Raw genomic sequence first — 22,620 nt, forward strand, 5'->3', positions numbered from 1 at the left:
TTCCCGACAAATTTTTCCCCATTCATTCTCAATGGCACATTCAACGTTTCACATTCACGTCATTCCAGTTTCAAATTCACGTCATTCAGCACATTCACATCACATTGGGAAAGATTCTCAACATTCCCCAAATTCCCACTTCCCCAAAATTCCGCCAAATTCCCAAAAAATTCCCCAAAATTCCGTTTTTCACCTCTAAATTCCACGTTTTTCAACCCATTCAACCCATTCCAGTTTTCAACTCTTCATATTCTTCCACGCAATTCCCCAAATTCCCACTTCCCAAAAATTCTGCATTTTCAAATTTGAAATTCCACCAAATTCCACCAAATTCCCCAAAATTCCGTTTTTCACCTCTAGTTTCCACATTATTCAACCGATTCAACCCATTCCAGCTTTCAACTCTTCATATTCTTCCACGCTATTCCCCAAATTCCCACTTCCCAAAAATTCCGCGTTTTCAAATTTGAAATTCCACCAAATTCCACCAAATTCCACCAAATTCCCCAAAATTCCGTTTTTCACCTCAAAATTCTACGTTTCTCGAGAAATTCAACTCATTCCAAAATCATTCCACAGTATTCCCCAAAAAAAAAATTCAGCTTTTCGCCTTCACACGCAATTTCTCCAGAAATTGCAAATTCTAGTTATTATTATTCTTCTTCTTCTTCTATTTTATTCTCCGCGATTTCTGTCCTTCTACTTCTTCCACACAATTCAACCCATTCACTCCATTCCACTTTTCACTCATTCCAACTATTCCCGAGATGAGCGCTTCCATTTTTGGTATTCCGAAAATTCTCCGATTCCGCAAAATTCCCAAATTCCCGACAAATTTTTCCCCATTCATTCTCAATGGCACATTCAACGTTTCACATTCACGTCATTCCAGTTTCAAATTCACGTCATTCAGCACATTCACATCACATTGGGAAAGATTCTCAACATTCCCCAAATTCCCACTTCCCCAAAATTCCGCCAAATTCCCAAAAAATTCCCCAAAATTCCGTTTTTCACCTCTAAATTCCACGTTTTTCAACCCATTCAACCCATTCCAGTTTTCAACTCTTCATATTCTTCCACGCAATTCCCCAAATTCCCACTTCCCAAAAATTCTGCATTTTCAAATTTGAAATTCCACCAAATTCCACCAAATTCCCCAAAATTCCGTTTTTCACCTCTAGTTTCCACATTATTCAACCGATTCAACCCATTCCAGCTTTCAACTCTTCATATTCTTCCACGCTATTCCCCAAATTCCCACTTCCCAAAAATTCCGCGTTTTCAAATTTGAAATTCCACCAAATTCCACCAAATTCCACCAAATTCCCCAAAATTCCGTTTTTCACCTCAAAATTCTACGTTTCTCGAGAAATTCAACTCATTCCAAAATCATTCCACAGTATTCCCCAAAAAAAAAATTCAGCTTTTCGCCTTCACACGCAATTTCTCCAGAAATTGCAAATTCTAGTTATTATTATTATTATTCTATTTTATTCTCCGCGATTTCTGTCCTTCTACTTCTTCCACACAATTCAACCCATTCACTCCATTCCACTTTTCACTCATTCCAACTATTCCCGAGATGAGCGCTTCCATTTTTGGTATTCCGAAAATTCTCCGATTCCGCAAAATTCCCAAATTCCCGACAAATTTTTCCCCATTCATTCTCAATGGCACATTCAACGTTTCACATTCACGTCATTCCAGTTTCAAATTCACGTCATTCAGCACATTCACATCACATTGGGAAAGATTCTCAACATTCCCCAAATTCCCACTTCCCCAAAATTCCGCCAAATTCCCAAAAAATTCCCCAAAATTCCGTTTTTCACCTCTAAATTCCACGTTTTTCAACCCATTCAACCCATTCCAGTTTTCAACTCTTCATATTCTTCCACGCAAGTCCCCAAATTCCCACTTCCCAAAAATTCTGCATTTTCAAATTTGAAATTCCACCAAATTCCACCAAATTCCCCAAAATTCCGTTTTTCACCTCTAGTTTCCACATTATTCAACCGATTCAACCCATTCCAGCTTTCAACTCTTCATATTCTTCCACGCTATTCCCCAAATTCCCACTTCCCAAAAATTCCGCGTTTTCAAATTTGAAATTCCACCAAATTCCACCAAATTCCACCAAATTCCCCAAAATTCCGTTTTTCACCTCAAAATTCTACGTTTCTCGAGAAATTCAACTCATTCCAAAATCATTCCACAGTATTCCCCCCAAAAAAAATTCAGCTTTTCGCCTTCACACGCAATTTCTCCAGAAATTGCAAATTCTAGTTATTCTTCTTCTTCTTCTATTTTATTCTCCGCGATTTTTGTCCTTCTACTTCTTCCACACAATTCAACCCATTCACTCCATTCCACTTTTCACTCATTCCAACTATTCCCGAGATGAGCGCTTCCATTTTTGGTATTCCGAAAATTCTCCGATTCCGCAAAATTCCCAAATTCCCGACAAATTTTTCCCCATTCATTCTCAATGGCACATTCAACGTTTCACATTCACGTCATTCCAGTTTCAAATTCACGTCATTCAGCACATTCACATCACATTGGGAAAGATTCTCAACATTCCCCAAATTCCCACTTCCCCAAAATTCCGCCAAATTCCCAAAAAATTCCCCAAAATTCCGTTTTTCACCTCTAAATTCCACGTTTTTCAACCCATTCAACCCATTCCAGCTTTCAACTCTTCATATTCTTCCACGCAATTCCCCAAATTCCCACTTCCCAAAAATTCTGCATTTTCAAATTTGAAATTCCACCAAATTCCACCAAATTCCCCAAAATTCCGTTTTTCACCTCTAGTTTCCACATTATTCAACCGATTCAACCCATTCCAGCTTTCAACTCTTCATATTCTTCCACGCTATTCCCCAAATTCCCACTTCCCAAAAATTCCGCGTTTTCAAATTTGAAATTCCACCAAATTCCACCAAATTCCACCAAATTCCCCAAAATTCCGTTTTTCACCTCAAAATTCTACGTTTCTCGAGAAATTCAACTCATTCCAAAATCATTCCACAGTATTCCCCAAAAAAAAAATTCAGCTTTTCGCCTTCACACGCAATTTCTCCAGAAATTGCAAATTCTAGTTATTATTCTTCTTCTTCTATTTTATTCTCCGCGATTTCTGTCCTTCTACTTCTTCCACACAATTCAACCCATTCACTCCATTCCACTTTTCACTCATTCCAACTATTCCCGAGATGAGCGCTTCCATTTTTGGTATTCCGAAAATTCTCCGATTCCGCAAAATTCCCAAATTCCCGACAAATTTTTCCCCATTCATTCTCAATGGCACATTCAACGTTTCACATTCACGTCATTCCAGTTTCAAATTCACGTCATTCAGCACATTCACATCACATTGGGAAAGATTCTCAACATTCCCCAAATTCCCACTTCCCCAAAATTCCGCCAAATTCCCAAAAAATTCCCCAAAATTCCGTTTTTCACCTCTAAATTCCACGTTTTTCAACCCATTCAACCCATTCCAGTTTTCAACTCTTCATATTCTTCCACGCAATTCCCCAAATTCCCACTTCCCAAAAATTCTGCATTTTCAAATTTGAAATTCCACCAAATTCCACCAAATTCCCCAAAATTCCGTTTTTCACCTCTAGTTTCCACATTATTCAACCGATTCAACCCATTCCAGCTTTCAACTCTTCATATTCTTCCACACTATTCCCCAAATTCCCACTTCCCAAAAATTCCGCGTTTTCAAATTTGAAATTCCACCAAATTCCACCAAATTCCACCAAATTCCCCAAAATTCCGTTTTTCACCTCAAAATTCTACGTTTCTCGAGAAATTCAACTCATTCCAAAATCATTCCACAGTATTCCCCAAAAAAAAAATTCAGCTTTTCGCCTTCACACGCAATTTCTCCAGAAATTGCAAATTCTAGTTATTGTGTGAAGGCGATGGCCTTCACACATATGTTATTCTACTCCATTCACTTTATTATTATTATTATTATTATTATTATTATTATTATTATTCTATTTTATTCTCCGCGATTTCTGTCCTTCTACTTCTTCCACACAATTCAACCCATTCACTCCATTCCACTTTTCACTCATTCCAACTATTCCCGAGATGAGCGCTTCCATTTTTGGTATTCCGAAAATTCTCCGATTCCGCAAAATTCCCAAATTCCCGACAAATTTTTCCCCATTCATTCTCAATGGCACATTCAACGTTTCACATTCACGTCATTCCAGTTTGAAATTCACGTCATTCCAGTTTCAAATTCACGTCATTCAGCACATTCACATCACATTGGGAAAGATTCTCAACATTCCCCAAATTCCCACTTCCCAAAAATTCCGCAAAATTCCACCAAATTCCCCAAAATTCAGTTTTTCACCTCTAAATTCCACGTTTTTCAACCGATTCAACCCATTCCAGTTTTCAACTCTTCATATTCTTCCACGCTATTCCCCAAATTCCCACTTCCCAAAAATTCCGCATTTTCAAATTTGAAATTCCACCAAATTCCACTAAATTCCCCAAAATTCCGTTATTCACCTCTAAATTCCACGTTTTTCAACCGATTCAACCCATTCCAGTTTTCAACTCTTCATATTCTTCCACGCTATTCCCCAAATTCCCACTTCCCAAAAATTCCGCATTTTCAAATTTGAAATTCCACCAAATTCCACCAAATTCCACCAAATTCCACCAAATTCCCCAAAATTCCATTATTCACCTCTAAATTCCACGTTTTTCAACCGATTCAACCCATTCCAGTTTTCAACTCTTCATATTCTTCCACGCTATTCCCCAAATTCCCACTTCCCAAAAATTCCACATTTTCAAATTTGAAATTCCACCAAATTCCCCAAAATTCCGTTTTTCACCTCTAGTTTCCACATTATTCAACCGATTCAACCCATTCCAGCTTTCAACTCTTCATATTCTTCCACGCTATTCCCCAAATTCCCACTTCCCAAAAATTCCGCATTTTCAAATTTGAAATTCCACCAAATTCCACTAAATTCCCCAAAATTCAGTTTTTCACCTCTAAATTCCACGTTTTTCAACCGATTCAACCCATTCCAGTTTTCAACTCTTCATATTCTTCCACGCTATTCCCCAAATTCCCACTTCCCAAAAATTCCGCATTTTCAAATTTGAAATTCCACCAAATTCCCCAAAATTCCGTTTTTCACCTCTAGTTTCCACATTATTCAACCGATTCAACCCATTCCAGCTTTCAACTCTTCATATTCTTCCACGCTATTCCCCAAATTCCCACTTCCCAAAAATTCCGCGTTTTCAAATATGAAATTCCACAAAATTCCACAAAATTCCCCCAAATTCCACAAAATTCCGTTTTTCACCTCTAAATTCTACGTTTCTGGAGAAATTCAACTCATTCCAAAATCATTCCACAGTATTCCCTAAAAAAAAAATTCAGCTTTTTCGCCTTCACACGCAATTTCTCCAGAAATTGCAAATTCTAGTTATTCTTCTTCTTCTATTTTATTCTCCGCGATTTCTGTCCTTCTACTTCTTCCACACAATTCAACCCATTCACTCCATTCCACTTTTCACTCATTCCAACTATTCCCGAGATGAGCGCTTCCATTTTTGGTATTCCGAAAATTCTCCGATTCCGCAAAATTCCCAAATTCCCGACAAATTTTTCCCCATTCATTCTCAATGGCACATTCAACGTTTCACATTCACGTCATTCCAGTTTCAAATTCACGTCATTCAGCACATTCACATCACATTGGGAAAGATTCTCAACATTCCCCAAATTCCCACTTCCCCAAAATTCCGCCAAATTCCCAAAAAATTCCCCAAAATTCCGTTTTTCACCTCTAAATTCCACGTTTTTCAACCCATTCAACCCATTCCAGTTTTCAACTCTTCATATTCTTCCACGCAATTCCCCAAATTCCCACTTCCCAAAAATTCTGCATTTTCAAATTTGAAATTCCACCAAATTCCACCAAATTCCCCAAAATTCCGTTTTTCACCTCTAGTTTCCACATTATTCAACCGATTCAACCCATTCCAGCTTTCAACTCTTCATATTCTTCCACGCTATTCCCCAAATTCCCACTTCCCAAAAATTCCGCGTTTTCAAATTTGAAATTCCACCAAATTCCACCAAATTCCACCAAATTCCCCAAAATTCCGTTTTTCACCTCAAAATTCTACGTTTCTCGAGAAATTCAACTCATTCCAAAATCATTCCACAGTATTCCCCAAAAAAAAAATTCAGCTTTTCGCCTTCACACGCAATTTCTCCAGAAATTGCAAATTCTAGTTATTATTATTATTATTATTATTATTATTCTATTTTATTCTCCGCGATTTCTGTCCTTCTACTTCTTCCACACAATTCAACCCATTCACTCCATTCCACTTTTCACTCATTCCAACTATTCCCGAGATGAGCGCTTCCATTTTTGGTATTCCGAAAATTCTCCGATTCCGCAAAATTCCCAAATTCCCGACAAATTTTTCCCCATTCATTCTCAATGGCACATTCAACGTTTCACATTCACGTCATTCCAGTTTCAAATTCACGTCATTCCAGTTTCAAATTCACGTCATTCAGCACATTCACATCACATTGGGAAAGATTCTCAACATTCCCCAAATTCCCACTTCCCAAAAATTCCGCAAAATTCCACCAAATTCCCCAAAATTCAGTTTTTCACCTCTAAATTCCACGTTTTTCAACCGATTCAACCCATTCCAGTTTTCAACTCTTCATATTCTTCCACGCTATTCCCCAAATTCCCACTTCCCAAAAATTCCGCATTTTCAAATTTGAAATTCCACCAAATTCCACCAAATTCCCCAAAATTCCGTTTTTCACCTCTAAATTCCACGTTTTTCAACCCATTCAACCCATTCCAGTTTTCAACTCTTCATATTCTTCCACGCTATTCCCCAAATTCCCACTTCCCAAAAATTCCGCATTTTCAAATTTGAAATTCCACCAAATTCCACCAAATTCCACTAAATTCCACCAAATTCACCCAAATTCCGTTTTTCACCTCTAAATTCCACATTTTTCAACGGATTCAACCCATTCCAACTTTATTCACCTCATGCTTCCCATATTCACCCCCTTGACCCCCACTTCCACTATGTGGCGGCCATCTTGGATTGACCCTAAAGTGACCCCAATGAGCCCTGATTGGAACGGAAGTGACCCCAGGGACCCCGTAAGTGACCCCAAATAGACCGGAAGTGACCCCCAATGAACCGGAAGTGACCTCAGGCAAACCGGAAGTGACCTCAGGCAAACCGGAAGTGACCCTAAATAAACCGGAAGTGACCTCAGGCAAACCGGAAGTGACCCCAGGTAAACCGGAAGTGACCCAAATAAACAGGAAGTGACCTCAGGTAAACCGGAAGTGACCCAAATAAACCGGAAATGACCAAAATAAAACCAGAAGTGACCCAAAAAATATTCAGCTTCTTCGCCTTCACACGCAATTTCTCCAGAAATTGCAAATTCTAGTTATTATTATTCTTCTTCTTCTATTTTATTCTCCGCGATTTCTGTCCTTCTACTTCTTCCACACAATTCAACCCATTCACTCCATTCCACTTTTCACTCATTCCAACTATTCCCGAGATGAGCGCTTCCATTTTTGGTATTCCGAAAATTCTCCGATTCCGCAAAATTCCCAAATTCCCGACAAATTTTTCCCCATTCATTCTCAATGGCACATTCAACGTTTCACATTCACGTCATTCCAGTTTGAAATTCACGTCATTCCAGTTTCAAATTCACGTCATTCAGCACATTCACATCACATTGGGAAAGATTCTCAACATTCCCCAAATTCCCACTTCCCAAAAATTCCGCAAAATTCCACCAAATTCCCCAAAATTCAGTTTTTCACCTCTAAATTCCACGTTTTTCAACCGATTCAACCCATTCCAGTTTTCAACTCTTCATATTCTTCCACGCTATTCCCCAAATTCCCACTTCCCAAAAATTCCGCATTTTCAAATTTGAAATTCCACCAAATTCGACCAAATTCCACTAAATTCCCCAAAATTCCGTTATTCACCTCTTAATTCCACGTTTTTCAACCGATTCAACCCATTCCAGTTTTCAACTCTTCATATTCTTCCACGCTATTCCCCAAATTCCCACTTCCCAAAAATTCCGCATTTTCAAATTTGAAATTCCACCAAATTCCACCAAATTCCCCAAAATTCCGTTTTTCACCTCTAAATTCCACGTTTTTCAACGGATTCAACCCATTCCAACTTTATTCACCTTATGCTTCCCATATTCACCCCATTGACCCCCACTTCCACTATGTGGCGGCCATCTTGGATTGACCCTAAAGTGACCCCAATGAGCCCTGATTGGACCGGAAGTGACCCCAGGGACCCCGTAAGTGACCCCAAATAGACCGGAAGTGACCCCCAATGAACCGGAAGTGACCTCAGGCAAACCGGAAGTGACCTCAGGCAAACCGGAAGTGACCCTAAATAAACCGGAAGTGACCTCAGGCAAACCGGAAGTGACCCCAGGTAAACCGGAAGTGACCCAAATAAACAGGAAGTGACCTCAGGTAAACCGGAAGTGACCCAAATAAACCGGAAATGACCAAAATAAAACCAGAAGTGACCCAAAAAATATTCAGCTTCTTCGCCTTCACACGCAATTTCTCCAGAAATTGCAAATTCTAGTTGTCAATATTGTTCTTGTGTTGGCCCTCATCAGATTGTGCAAGTGTAAAGGCAATGTTGTATTCATGCTAGACTGACCTGTCAATATGCAAAGTCAAGAAGATTCAGGCTGGTGGATGTTTTTGGCCACCTGAACCGGATGTCTTCATCATTTTAGAAAGTTGTCAATTGTCAAGTGCAGCTTCCTGATTCTCCTGGAAAGGCTGAGAAAATTGTACCGCACCAAGATTTAGCTGCAGCTAGTTATCAATCCAGCATGTCAACGTGGCCCTAAATGAGACACAGTGATGCTATCAGAACGGCCGGACTGCGCTGAGGGCAGACCCGTAGAGAAGAGGAGCATCATATGAAATCGAAAAAGCACAATCATTGGCTGCACACATTTGAAAATTGTTGTGTTCAATCATGCTCTGGTCATCATTGTACATAACATTGGGGTTAGGCTCAAATTGACGTTTCAAGTGTGACACTCCTAAATTGCAGGTTGAATTGGTTTTCACGCAAAATAGAATCCATGAGTGTTGCGAGAATGTTATTAAAATTAGTTCAGTACAATTTAATACTGCTTTATTTACACAGGTTTCTTTATTTAGGTCCTTAAAATGCCCAATTGACCACAAGTCGAAAACAAATCATTTGAAGAAAGGTCTATTGTCTTTTTTAAGTCATCTCGTAAGCAATTTTCCTGCACAGCCTTTGTCTTTGTGAGACTAATCCTAAAGTGAAGGGCTCCAGGCTGAACTATAGAACACATAATGGACCCGATTGGATTTTTAATTGTATTTTTCTATTATGTGAGCGATGAAGCTGAAAACAGAAAATAAGACGGTTGTAAAGGAGAGTGGACCGCAAATCTCGCCGATGTGAGGACAAACAAAAAGAGATTATCTCAACATATTGATGATTTAGCAGAGGACCAGCCTTTGTTGCTGTCTGAAAGAGAACATAACAGCAAAGGTGCATTTTCAACAACAATGTCTCGCATTACAGTTGCGTAAAAAAGAACAAAAAAAAGTCACCTTTCAGCAATCCTAAAGGATGAATAAAGTTAAGTCTATGTTTTGGCCACTGTGAGCCGTGCAAGCAGGAAAAAGCTGCTGAGGTGCGCTGACTAAAAGGCCTTAATGTCCTCCCACATAAAAAATTGGTGAAGTACTACTCCTGGGCAGTTTCATTCAGCCCTTGCCAACCTTTCTGCACCTGTGTGAAAATGTATCTATTTGGTCTAAAATTACACTGTACAGATTCTCTTAATTTGACCAACTATCTACTTATGGAGCTTACATGTGCCATAAATGACAAAAACAGCAGTAGTGTATCTCTAGGGCTAAGCCTTGAACTTTGGGCACACTCAGTAACTTGCTCAATTTCACCCCCTTGTGGGCAGATGGTAAGTAATCATTCTACATTTAGCAGATGACTCATAAAAGGCCCCATCTGAAGAGTGACACCAGAGCAGCGCAAGCATGTTTAAACCCATAGAAACAAACTGCTGTCCCGTCCTCTTAAAATACACTCACACTCGACTTAAATGATATTTAACAGCAGGACTGTACAAGTAGGTGTGGTATTATATTTTAATCTCTTATTTTCTGGAATACAAAGCCCTTGCTCCCCTCGCACTGACTTGTACAAGGACCCCAACCCACCCCACCACATCAAAAAAAGTGTGCACAACAATCTGGTGGAATCTACTTAACAACAGCTGTGAAACTAAATAACTTGGTTTCTGGATGTGTACAAATGCAGTTCAATGTAATCACTGGGTTGTTGGCAGACTGTATAATCAAAATAAAGAAAAAGCGAGCTAAATTTGAATATTAAAGAAAATGATCAATGGCCACTGCAGTACTGAAAGTGAAAAATTAATTTCAATTAAAAAAAATAAAATAAAATAAAAACATTTCCAACTAGGTTTCGTAGTAAGACAAGCACAAACGCAATCATCAATAATTTACATGACTGTTAATTCAGTCACTTAACTATCTTACACTCACTTGCTACACAGCACAAAAGGAATGAAATATTCCTCTCCCCAATTTGGATATGAGGGGGAAACAAAAGTTTGACAGTTATTGAAAAAAATGATAAAGCATAACTGATCAAGGAATCGGATTAAATTGACCTCTTCATACTAAAAGCAGTCCTAGGTCCAATAATGTAAATAAACCACCCAAAAATGTCTTTCAAACATCTGGAGCTCACTTATTGTGACTTAGCAGTGGCATTAGTGGAACAGAATAAATTTCCATAAATTGGAATATCAACACTTGGAATTATAGAAATGTTGGTTTTCTCTCAAGTCATGACATAAGAATCAGCTGCAAGTTTAACGGAATGATTGATTACTTCCAAGGGAGGGGGGGGGGGGGGGGACTGGGGGTGGAAGTAACATCACTGCCAATGAGTCCATAAATTTCAGATGCTCGACTTCTTGGACGTATTTAACCACCATATTTAACCAAAGTCCATGTGAGAGGCTTGGAAGGCGGATGTGACAGATAATACTATGAATCCATTAGACATTTGTCGCAAATAATCTTATAGTTTTTCAAAAAGGGAAACCCAAAATCTGACCCGTTTTCCTGACCAGGAGACATGTAAACACATCTGAAAATAAACTTCAGACACTAAACTTGATCCGAGAAGGTGCTGTCTGAAAAGAAGAGCTTGTGGTCCTCTATGTCCAGCTTGGTGAGTCATAGTTTCACCTTTCCATGAGAGCGACTCACATGGAGATTGGGGGGGGGGGGGGGGGGGGCAGACATGTTCAGGATGGTGGATCTCACCCTTGGAAGGCTGCTGCCTCACTCAATTGCTCTTACGGGGGAAATAAACAGATTAGAAGAGCTGCACTCATCGGGTTGGCTGTTTATAGGCATTGTAAGCTTGGTTCGTTCACACCATGTAAGAGTTCTGGTTCTTCAGCTTGTCCAGCTCTTTGCTCTGCTGCCTCAGAAACAGGATTCTGTAGTTAAGTATAAGAGACACAACATAGTCAGTCGAAGAAAGAGGAGCATCAATTCACGGAGACTCCTTTGCCCCTCTTACCTTTGTTCCCTCAGTGTAGCCTGAATTTCACTGACTCTGACCAGGGAACGAAGGTTTTTCATCTCCGTGCACAGCTCCGACATGTACAGGCTGCCCATGTTGTGGATGTCCTCACGCAGCCGGGCCGCCTGGCACAAAAGACAATGTTTATTGCAGGGAAACAGCTTGATAATCACATTGACATTTGCCCGGGACAAGCATGCGAATGGAACAGTTTTTTAAAATTAAATATTGCAAATGAAAATACTGAATTCTCATATTTCAGTACCACAAAGAAGGGTGAATAGATGCTGCTCGAAAGCTGGTGAACGCTCAATGTGATTTGATTTTGGGGGGGAAAAAAAAAGAAGACCATCAAACATGAAAATAACCTAATTTATTTGTTATGAGGGATTTTAGAGACATCTGGAGAGATCATTCCATGTTTTGGAGAAACTTCTTCAAAACAGCAAACACTTGACCTGACAGAGCAGGGACGTATTTAGCCCACATCAGTTGTAGACAGGAACAGAAAAAAAGTTTGACAAGCTTGGTCTGACAATGTTGTCTGTCTACCTGTTTTTCAGTGTTCTCTGAAGGCCACCCTTGGATATGTTTGATGAGATTTTCATCAAAATGAGCTGCCAGGGAGGGGGTGAAGGTCATGGGAGCCTCAGATTGACTTTGACTGGTGGTGCTGGAAGTGGCGTGGGACGTTGCACCAGATGCGATTGATCCCGTTGAGAGAATCTCCTGGCTGCAGATGATGAAACAACATGCAAGAAGTTCAACTTCCACAGTACAGTAATCCCTTGTTTTTATCACGGATAATTGATTCCAAAATCCACCTGCGATAAGTGAACTCCGCGAAGTACGGTCCCCCTCTCATCTGTACATTTCTTTTTGTCAATAAATGTATATGAAACCATTTAAGTGCACATTTTATTTTTAGAACATTAGATAACTGTTTCAAACATGTAAATAATACATTAATAGTATAAATAACATGCAGAATATTTTGTATAAATATAGAAAATGTAACGTGTGCGTGTAACATGTTAACAAGAAGTACTGGGCAGGCTAACGAGTTAGCGATCGTGCTAACACGAGAAAACGGACTTCTAAAGGAATGTAAACCAACATTTGGAGCAATAACTAACCATTGTCCAAAAGGTTAGACACGTGATCGTTTATTTCTCTTGTTAGGAGACCCACTTACATCGTCAATGACTCCTGTACCACTGTATGGGTACGCGAACGTAAAACAGAAAGTGGTATCGCCTGAAAACGGCCTTCAAAATAAATCACTCTACCTCAAATCAAAGCACGGCTGAATTACAAAAATAACATGGAGAATTCTTAACATACTGTAAATATGTTTTTAGAACTTTTATTATTATAACTTTTTTATAACAAAGTACATGTGTACATACTGTAAATATGTTTTAAGAACTCTGGTAAAAAAAAAAATTATAACAAGGTACAATACTGTAAATATGTTGTTAGAACTCTTATCATTATAACATTTTTTTTTTTTTTTAAATAAAAAGGTACAAGTGTACGGCACTGCAATTGTGTGGGCACTCCTTGCCTTCTGCTGGCGTGTGGGCAAGTTTCGTGCCATAATTCTTCAATTTAGAATTTTTATTTTGACTTTTAAATTTTCATTTGGAAAAAATCTGCAATGTAGTGAAACTGCGATAAACCATTACTGTATTTCGCACAGAAATAAGAACAGTGGGGATTAATTGTTCAGCACTTTTCTCTTGGATTTCACATCCTGCTTGTTAACTACCTTCTTTGCTGGAGAGTTCTGGGGTCTTCAGGACGCTTCTCCATAGACTGACCCGGAGGGGCGGAGCCTTGTTTTGCTGAAGATGTATTGCCCTGCACAGATAAAAAGCACTGCAGGTGAGTGAAAATGAAACACACACACAGGCGATATGGGGAAACAAATGGGAATGAGGCTTGCCAATTGTATCCAAAATAAATAGTTTGGAAGTCTGAAAAGGGTTTCTCACCCTTGTCTGCAAGGATGCAATGTTGCTCGGGTGAACACTGAGAAGGGTTTTCTGGTTGCTCTGTGGTGTCCCATTCCGTGGTGACACATAAGGTCGTGGTGATGAGGCGTCTGATGTGAGAGATGCGGGGGACTGACTGGAGTGCTGGGCTAAAGATGACAGAGAAGGACGGCAATGGATCCACTTCTTGCCAATTGTACAACAGTATAAAAGCAAATGTCACACCGATAAGTACATTCTTAAATAAACTGAAATCGTTCAACGAGATAATATGCACGGTGGCTCAAACACTAGTCTAGCGTGTTTGTGGATTTTAAAATAAATGTCAAATGCCACCTTGAAACCAGATATTGAAACCAAGTTAACTTTCAATAAATGTAAAATGTTTGTCTGAAAGTCAGAGACAACACGGTGGGTTTTGCGAAAACGTTAACGGCATAAAGGACAGTACGACCTTTGAAAGGAGTTGTCTGGCAGTGGCAGATGGCGAGGAACAGCGTGGAGGGAGGGCGTACCTTGGTTGGCGTGCTGAGCAGCTGACAGCAGAGCAGTGATGTTGAAAGCGGGTCCAGCAGTGAGGAGCTTATGAAGCACAGACCGCAAGGAAGCTTGGGTGACAGCAGCTGCCAAGACTGGAAGGAGGAAAAGGGCAACGCAAACACACACAGACACATACATACAAGTGAGTGACACAAAACATCCAAATAAAACTTGGGGGGGGGGGGGGATCCCTAAAAAATTACACTGCTTGTAACTGCTGTTACACTGCTTGACTCGGCTGGTTTTTAAGTCTGTTGTCGGGGAGAACTAAAAGTTCCGCATAAAATAAATATACCATGAATTAATATTTCATAAAAGATTTATAATTGGAATTAAACACATAACTGTGTTATTAACTCATTAAATCACCAATTTATTTGGCAAAAAAAATTTATCTAATGGCCCGCGTAGAAGTGCGTTGTAAATTTGATTTATCTGACAAATGCGTCCATCAAATTCAGTGTGGGTTAGACGCATGCAAATCTCCATATTCCATCTCTTTCACTTTCTTGCAACCTCAGCAAAAAAAAAATGGTGGCTTGGAAGGACATATTGCGGGTCAAAACTGTCCAACATGCTTTTACAAATATGTGTGCTGTCTTTGGAAATGTTCCGTGCAAGTGACTCTATTTGCTGTCATACAGAATTACAATGTAAAAACAATTGCTCTCAGCTTGTCAATTTTGTTGCCAGATTTAAACTCACTGGTTGTTTCGGGAAAGTCGCTCACATGCCAACAGATTGTCCTTTAGTAAACAAACACCTCTCAGTTTTTACAGGCAGGTTGTTAGTGCAAGCAGCACGTTAGTGAATGAGAACACACAACTATGGAAGAAACCAAAATAAAGATACATCATTTGGATTCAATAACAGCCTAATGGCAGAAAGAAGACGTCCACTAATGATAACGCTGAATGCTAGGCACATTCTCACCCTCGTTGAGCTTGGCCATGTCCATCCCGCCGTTGTTCATCTGCAGAGTAGCTTGAAGTGCAGGCAGAAGTTGGCGCAGGATAGCTGGGTCCTGAAGCAGCGCTGGCGATGACGACTGGCCACTTTGACTTAACTGCCCGGAAGAGGAGGAGGACGAGGGTGTGGTAGTTGTGGTGGAGGATGGGTTCAGGGTCTGAGAGGAAGAAGACATGGGGCCGGAATTGGGTGCATTGGATTGATCCCCTGAAGTGATCTCTGTGAAGACAAGAACAAAATGAATGAAACGGGCGTGAGATCAGCTAGGGCGAACCTGTCCTGGGGCATCAAGGGAGCGAAAAAGGCGTTCTCTTCCAAGATTACCGCCCACTTCAAAGACAGCAGGGACGCACGGAGCCTGTGGCAAGGCATTCAGACCATCACGAACTACAAGCCCGCGCCGCAGAGCTGTGAGGGCGACGTCCCTCTGCTCAACGACCTGAACCGCTTCTTTGCTCGTTTCGACGCTCAGAACAGCACTTGCCCACTGAAGACCCCTCCCCCTCCGATCGAGCATCCCCTGTGCCTCTCTGCCGTTAGCGTGAGGAGGCGTTTGCCGCTATCAACACCTGTAAGGCAGAGGGCCCGGAGAACATCCCGGGCTGAGCGCTGAAGGACTGCGCTGAGGAGCTGATGGATGTCTTCACGGACATCTTTAACATTTCCCTGCAGCAGGCCATCGTCCCGTCATGTTTCAAGGCTGCCACCATCATACCTGTGCCGAAAAAACCTGCTCCTTCCTGCTTCAATGACTACCGCCCTGTGGCACTGACACCCATCATCATGAAGTGCTCTGAGCGGCTTGTCATGGCGCACGTCAGGTTCGTCCCCCCCCCACACCATAGACCCCTTCCAGTTTGCGTACCGAGCCAAACGGTCCTCTGAAGATGCCATCTGCTCTGCCCTCCACTCTGCCCTCACCCACCTGGAGAACAGAGACTCGTATGTGAGATTGCTGTTTGTGGACTTCCGTTCTGCATTCAACACCATTGTTCCACAGCGTCTCATCTGGAAACTCGACAAGCTGGGCCTCAGTACCTGCCTTTGCAACTGGCTACTGGACTTCCTCTGTCAGAGGCTTCAGGTAGTACGCGTTGGCGACAATATATCCGGCAGCATCACGCTGAGCATGGGGGGGCCCCCCAAGGCTGCGTGCTCAGTCCGCTGCTCTTCACCCTGCTGACGCATGACTGCACTGCAAACTACAGCAGCAACCGCATGCTGAAATATGCCGACGGCGCAATTCTGGTGGGTCTCATCACCGGGGGTGACGAGACTCAATACAGGTCGGAGGTCAACCTTCTGGCCACGTGGTGTAGGGACAACAACCTCCTGCTGAACGTCAGCAAGACCAAGGAGATTGTTGTTGACTTCTGGAAGGGTCACACCCAACACCTGTCGCTGACCATCGACGGTGCTGTGGTGGAGTGAGCAGCAGCAGATTCCTGGGGGTGCACATCAGTGAGGACCTCTCCTGAACCACCAACACTGCGTCGCTGGCGAAGAAAGCTCAGCGCCGCCTGTACTTTCTGCGGAAACTCAGGCGAGCGAGTGCTCTTCCTGCCATCATGACCACATTCTACCGTGGCACCATTGAGAGCGTCCTCTCCAGTTGTATTGCTGTGTGGGGTGGTAGCTGCACTGAATACAACATCAAGGCCCTGCAGCGCATAGTGAACACGGCTAGTAAGATCATTGGTGCTTCACTCCCCTCCCTGAAGGACATTTACACCTCCCATCTCACCGGCGATTGTGTGTGATGTGAGTCACCCTGCTCACTCTTTGTTTGGTCTTCCGCCCTCTGGGAAGAGGTACAGGAGCCTGCGCTCCCGCACCACCAGACTCACCAACAGCTTCATACTCCAAGCTGTAAGGATCCTGAACTCTCTCCCCCCTCCACCCTCGGCTGCATAACGTCCTGTACTTTTGCGCCATATTCTGGCTGTCTGCCGTATGCACGCTTGCTCCATTTTGCTCCTCTTATTTGTCTATTTATTTATTTATTGTGGTTATTTGCTTATTACTTATTCATCGCTCTTCTCTATTGTTTTTACTCTTTGTGCTATTTGCTTGTATGTGTTGTATAATGTGTCTAGTCACCGTGGGACAGTGGGAAACGTAATTCCGATCTCTTTGTGTGTCTTAACGTGAAGAAATTGACAATAAAGCAGACTTTGACATTTTGACTTTAAGGTGCTCATTCGGGACCATTTCTCCTGTAAATTTGTAAGAACATGTATTGTTAATGTTATCACAAGGAGCAAATTTTCTCAGTCAGCTTGCGTCTTACTTGTAGCTTTGTCCTGCAAGGCCTCTTGTCTGTAGTCCATGTCTCTGGGGAAACTGTTTGCTGCCAATTTGGCTGGGTCTTTCTGCCGTTGTTCTCTGGAGGAGATTCAAAACAGCCTTTACTACATGTAAGGAGCTACAGTGGGGCAAAAAAGTATTTAGTCAGCCACCAATTGTGCAAGTTCTCCCATTTAAAAGATAAGAGATGCCTGTAATTTTCATCATAGGTAAACTTCAACTATGAGACAAAATAAAAAATTAATCCAGAAAATCACCTTGTCGGATGTTTAAATAATTTATTTGCAAATTATGGTGGAAAATAAGTATTTGGTCAATAACAAAAGTTAATATCAATATTTTGTTATATATCCTTTGTTGGCAATGACAGAGGTGAAATATTTTCTCAGTCTTCACAAGGTTTTCACACATCGTTACTGGTATTTTGGCCCATTCCTCCATGCAGGTCTCCTCTAGAGCAGTGATGTTTTCAACTTTGAACTCCCTCCAAAGATTTCTATGGGGTTGAGATCTGGAGACTGGCTAGGCCACTCCAAGACCTTGAAATGCATCTTACGGAGCCATTCCTTTGTTGGGATCATTGTCATGCTGAAAGACCCAGCCACGTTTCATCATCAATGCCCTTGCTGATGGAAGGTTTTCACTCAAAATCTCACAATACATGGCCCCATTCATTCTTTCCTTTAGATGGATTAGTTGTACTGGTCCCCTTGCAGAAAAACAGCCCCAAAGCATGTTTCCACCCCCGTGCTTCACAGTATGTGTTAGGGTTGATTAGTTTGATCCTATGCTTATGTTAGAATGTAACCTGTAATAATTAACCAAACTTGTCCTAGTAGTAGAACAAAGTGCTAAGATCCTTTGAACTGATTGACCAGCTGCAGAGGAAGCAATCTAAGTTGTTCTGTTTACACATCGTAAAATACCCCCTGCTATGATTGACCAGAGGCCAGGGGTTCACCCCCACCAAAGTCCACTCTCACCCCCACTCTGCTTTCTCTCAATGAATACTGTTAGGGTTGATAGATTAGTTTGATCCTATGCTTATGTTGGAATGTAACCTGTAATAATTAACATAGCTTGTCCTGTCTTAAAGTAGTACAACAAAGTGCTAAGATCCTTTGAACTGATTGACCAACTGTAGAGGAAGCAATCAGAGGTGTTCTGTTTACAAATAGTAAAACACTCCCTGCTGTGAACCCCTGAGAGGCCAGGGGTTCACCCCCATCTTGGCCACTCTAACCCCCACCCTACTTCTCTCTAGAAATACTCTCTTGCATGAATCAAAAGGCAGACTTTGTTCGAACATTGCTGTACCTACAATAACGAACAAACTCTCCACTTGCAAGTGCTTAAAGGGCATACTGTCTCCCACGTGGTTCTTGCAAAATAAGTTAGAGTGGGAACATCTCTAACAAATACTCTCTTGCAAGAATCCAAAGTCAGACTTCGTTCGAACGTCGCTGTATTCACAGCGACGAACGACCTCTCCATTTGCAAGTGTTCAAAAGGCATACTGTCTCCAGTGTGGTTCTTGCAAATAAGTTAGAGTGAGCACCACTCTAACAGTAGGTATGTTGTTCTTTGGATGCAACTCTGCATTCTTTCTCCTCCAAACACGAGTTGTTACCAGAGAGTTCTATTTTGGTTTCATCAGACCATATGACATTCTTCCAATTCTCTTCTGGATCATCCAAATGCTGTCTAGCAAACTTCAGACGGGCCTGGACATGTACTGTCTTAAGCAGGGGGACACGTCTGGCACTGCAGGATTTGAGTCCCTGGTGGCGTAGTGTGTTACTGCTGGTAGTCTTTGTTACTTTGGTCCCAGCTCTCTGCAGGTCATTCATTCACTAGGTCCCCCCCCCCCCCGAGTGGTTCTGGGATTTTTGTTCACTGTTCTTGTGATCATTTTGACCCCACAGGGTGAGATATTGCATGAAGCCCCAGATTGAGGGAGATTATCAATGGTTTTGTATGTCATCCATTTTTTTATGATTGCTCCCACAGTTGATTTCTTCACCAAGCTGCTGACCTATTGCAGACTGTCTTCCCGACTGGTGCAGGTCTACAATTTTGTTTCCGGTGTCCTTCGACAGCTCTTTGGTTTTGGCCACTGTGGCCCAGCGACAGCCCCAAAACATGACTGCTCTAGAGATCTGCATGGAGGAATGGGCCAAAATACCAGCAAGTGTGTGAAAACCTTGTGAAGACTTATAGAAAACGTTCGACCTCTGTCATTGCCAACAAAGGCTGTATATCAAAGTATTAATATGAACTTTTGTTATTGACCAAATACTTACTTTCCACCATAATTTGCAAATAGATTTCTTAAAAATCAGACAGTGTGATTTTTCCTTTTCATTTTGTCTCTCATAGTTGAAGTGTACGTATGATGAAGATTATAGGCATCTCTCATCTTGTAAGTGGGAGAAGTTGCACAATTGGTGGCTGACTAAATACTATTTTGCCCCACTGTATGTGTGCCGGCAATAGACAAACACATCGGTTCAAGTGCTGAACCCTTTGCTTTTGGTTTAACATATGGCATTCAGTGTTTGAAGTTCATTGAAAACAGCTTGCCTCTCCAACAGGTCCTTGGGCTTCTCCCACTGGGATACCTCAGTTCTACAGTTGTAGTAGTACTTCTTCCCAGAAGAGCTGATGTGTTCTGTCCAGTCATCTGCTGGGTCCTGGTCATAAACATTTACAGTTCATCATTATGTTGTGTTCCCACTGTTTCATTCTGCCATGCTGGAGTTACAACTCATAAATCCACTAAAATAATTTTCAAAGGTTTCTAAATATTTAGCTGTATTTGTTTCCACTGCATGTAAAAAGCAGTTGCACAGATACTAAAAATCAAGTTCTGCTTGTTTGTTAATACCTCAGCGTTTTATACTCAAATTACACTTTTTCTGACCTGTGTTCACATGATGAAACAACATCAATTGTCAAAGTCCCAATGATTGTCACACACACACATCTGGGCGTGGTGAAATTTGTCCTCTGCAATTAACCCATCCCCGTGTGATTTTGATCCATCCCCTGTGGGAGAGGGAAGCAGTGAGCAGCAGCGATGCCGCCCGCGCTCGGGAATCATTTTGGTGATCTAACCCCCCCAATTCCAACTCTTAAAGCTGAGTGCCAAGCAGGGAGGCATTGGGTCCCATTTTTATAGTCTTTGGTATGACCCGGCCGGGGTATGAACCCTCAACCTTCCAGTCTCAGGGCGGACACTCTACCACTAGGCCACTGAGCTGGTTACTGAATGGGTAATCCTCTTATGGCAGAGTTTGCAAGTTTTAATTTCACAGTGGTGTTACTAGGTTGATGTGGACGTCTGGACATCATCTTACTCTATCTGTAGGCTTGCTCTGAGCCGAATGAGAGTCTGCGCCATGTTGGAAGCTGCTGTTTTGGGAGTTCTCATGGGGTGATTCGCTGGTCCCTGCAACAAACTCATTCATAAGGTAAAAGCAAATGCAAGAAGAAACTGTACAGTATGGTAACGACTCAATATAGAAGAGGAAATAAAAAAATAAAAAAAGGAAAAAATACCCATTCACAAAGAAAAAGCTATTTTGAGAGAAAACAAATTCATGTCATTTGTGTCTGCAAATATGGTCAAATCCTGTGCTGGGCCAACCAACTTTTGATACCAGTGCAAAAGTTAACGTAAAGCCCTGCCGGGGAGCGAGTACTCAAATATTTGTACTCTCTCTGAAAAAGTGTTTTGTTGCATTACTAACAAATATACAAAAATTGAAAGCTTGTGCATGACTCCGAGGCACCGTCTTACCATTTTTAGCTCGAAGCGTGTGGGACATTTTTGTTTTGCTATGTCCTGTGCCATCTCCATGTTTGCTGACAGGACTTTCATCTGAGCGCCGCAGCATCTTATAAGGGGGTGTGGACTCAGATGAGCCATCACGCACTTTGTCGTAACGGTAAAGGCTGCTAGTCTGGCTCTTTGGCTGAGATTTATGGGTCTGAAAAGTAGAAACACATTAGTTGGACTCTGATGTCTATAAGCTTTAAGTATAACATCTCTTTGCCCAAGTACATTACTGCTGTGTAAATTGTTTTGATTTTCTCTTTACCTGATAGGACTGGGAATCCCTTCTGTCGGTGCACCTGTGTAGACAGGAAAAAACAGTCAATAATTACCAAATAAATCATAAATGGAGGCTAATTACGAGCTAAAATATCTTAACTGGGGATTACATATTGTTTTATTATTAAGGTAATAGTTTTATTTTCACCTAAAATGTGACGGAAAGGTTCAGAATTTAGCTAGATTAGCTCTTTCGATGTTTAGCAAGCGGTAAAGCTACAGGAAACAGCCGCAACTCTTAAGCGATTGCAAATTGTTAGCATTTAGCATTGGCGGCTAACCGCTAATAGAACACAATGCAGTCAGCGATTGACTGCATAAACTCAAATGGGATGTATCCGAAGCATCACAACATTAAAATGGTTCTTAATTTACCCATCACTGACTCTTGTTGGTTTCCTTGCATACATCACCATCAAGGCCGGAATGGTGTGTGCGTGTATGTGTGTGTTAGCGAGATGGGGGAGAACCGTGGCCTCCTGTCTGTCTGATCTGCTTTCGGTTCTCTTTCTAAAGCTTCCTGGATTCACTTTCTTTAACCGGACAAAGACCTAAAAGCAGCGCAGCGACAACCAGCGCGACATAGCGGGTGGTGTTGAGTTAAAACCACCCTATGAGCATCATTTGGCATCTAGACACGGTAAGCTAGGCTCGGTTGATGTTGCTAAGCAGAACGCAGCAGTGACGGGGAGGAAACGAAGACGAATTCCACAGTAATGTTGAGCTACACCAAGTTCCGTTTTCTTCCTTTCAAAATAGAAATGTCATTGCGCTAAAACGCCACAAGTGATCCATCATATATATCAGTGATACATGTTGGGGTTGTGAAAAAAAAAACCGAACAAATAAATAAATACCCTTATATCAGCTTATTTTAGCAGTGTAAACCCCAAAAAATAAACTCAAAGTGACATATGGGCAGCATGCATATGTTGT

The 22,620-nt window shown here is 41.5% G+C and overlaps 1 protein-coding gene and 1 pseudogene across 1 annotated transcript; both read right to left on the bottom strand.

The window, feature by feature from the left end:
* Positions 1 to 9,358: 9,358 nt before the first annotated feature.
* Positions 9,359 to 22,425, bottom strand: LOC147046643 (WW domain-containing adapter protein with coiled-coil-like). The gene is made up of 13 exons (XM_085930388.1): positions 22,060 to 22,425; positions 21,671 to 21,704; positions 21,370 to 21,559; positions 20,927 to 21,018; positions 20,151 to 20,260; positions 17,551 to 17,645; positions 15,225 to 15,479; positions 14,267 to 14,383; positions 13,752 to 13,900; positions 13,526 to 13,617; positions 12,307 to 12,487; positions 11,752 to 11,879; positions 9,359 to 11,668 (listed from the first exon to the last, which is right to left on the bottom strand). Exons 1-13 carry the CDS (start codon positions 22,098 to 22,100, stop codon positions 11,599 to 11,601), a joined length of 1,554 nt encoding a protein of 517 aa, XP_085786514.1. The 5' UTR covers positions 22,101 to 22,425; the 3' UTR covers positions 9,359 to 11,598.
* Positions 17,942 to 19,946, bottom strand: LOC147046644 (uncharacterized; annotated as a pseudogene).
* Positions 22,426 to 22,620: the final 195 nt, after the last annotated feature.

The sequence above is a fragment of the Syngnathus leptorhynchus genome, chromosome 14, assembly GCF_054491065.1.
Source record: "Syngnathus leptorhynchus isolate UIUO chromosome 14, UIUO_Slep, whole genome shotgun sequence".
Taxonomy (NCBI): Eukaryota; Metazoa; Chordata; class Actinopteri; order Syngnathiformes; family Syngnathidae; genus Syngnathus; species Syngnathus leptorhynchus.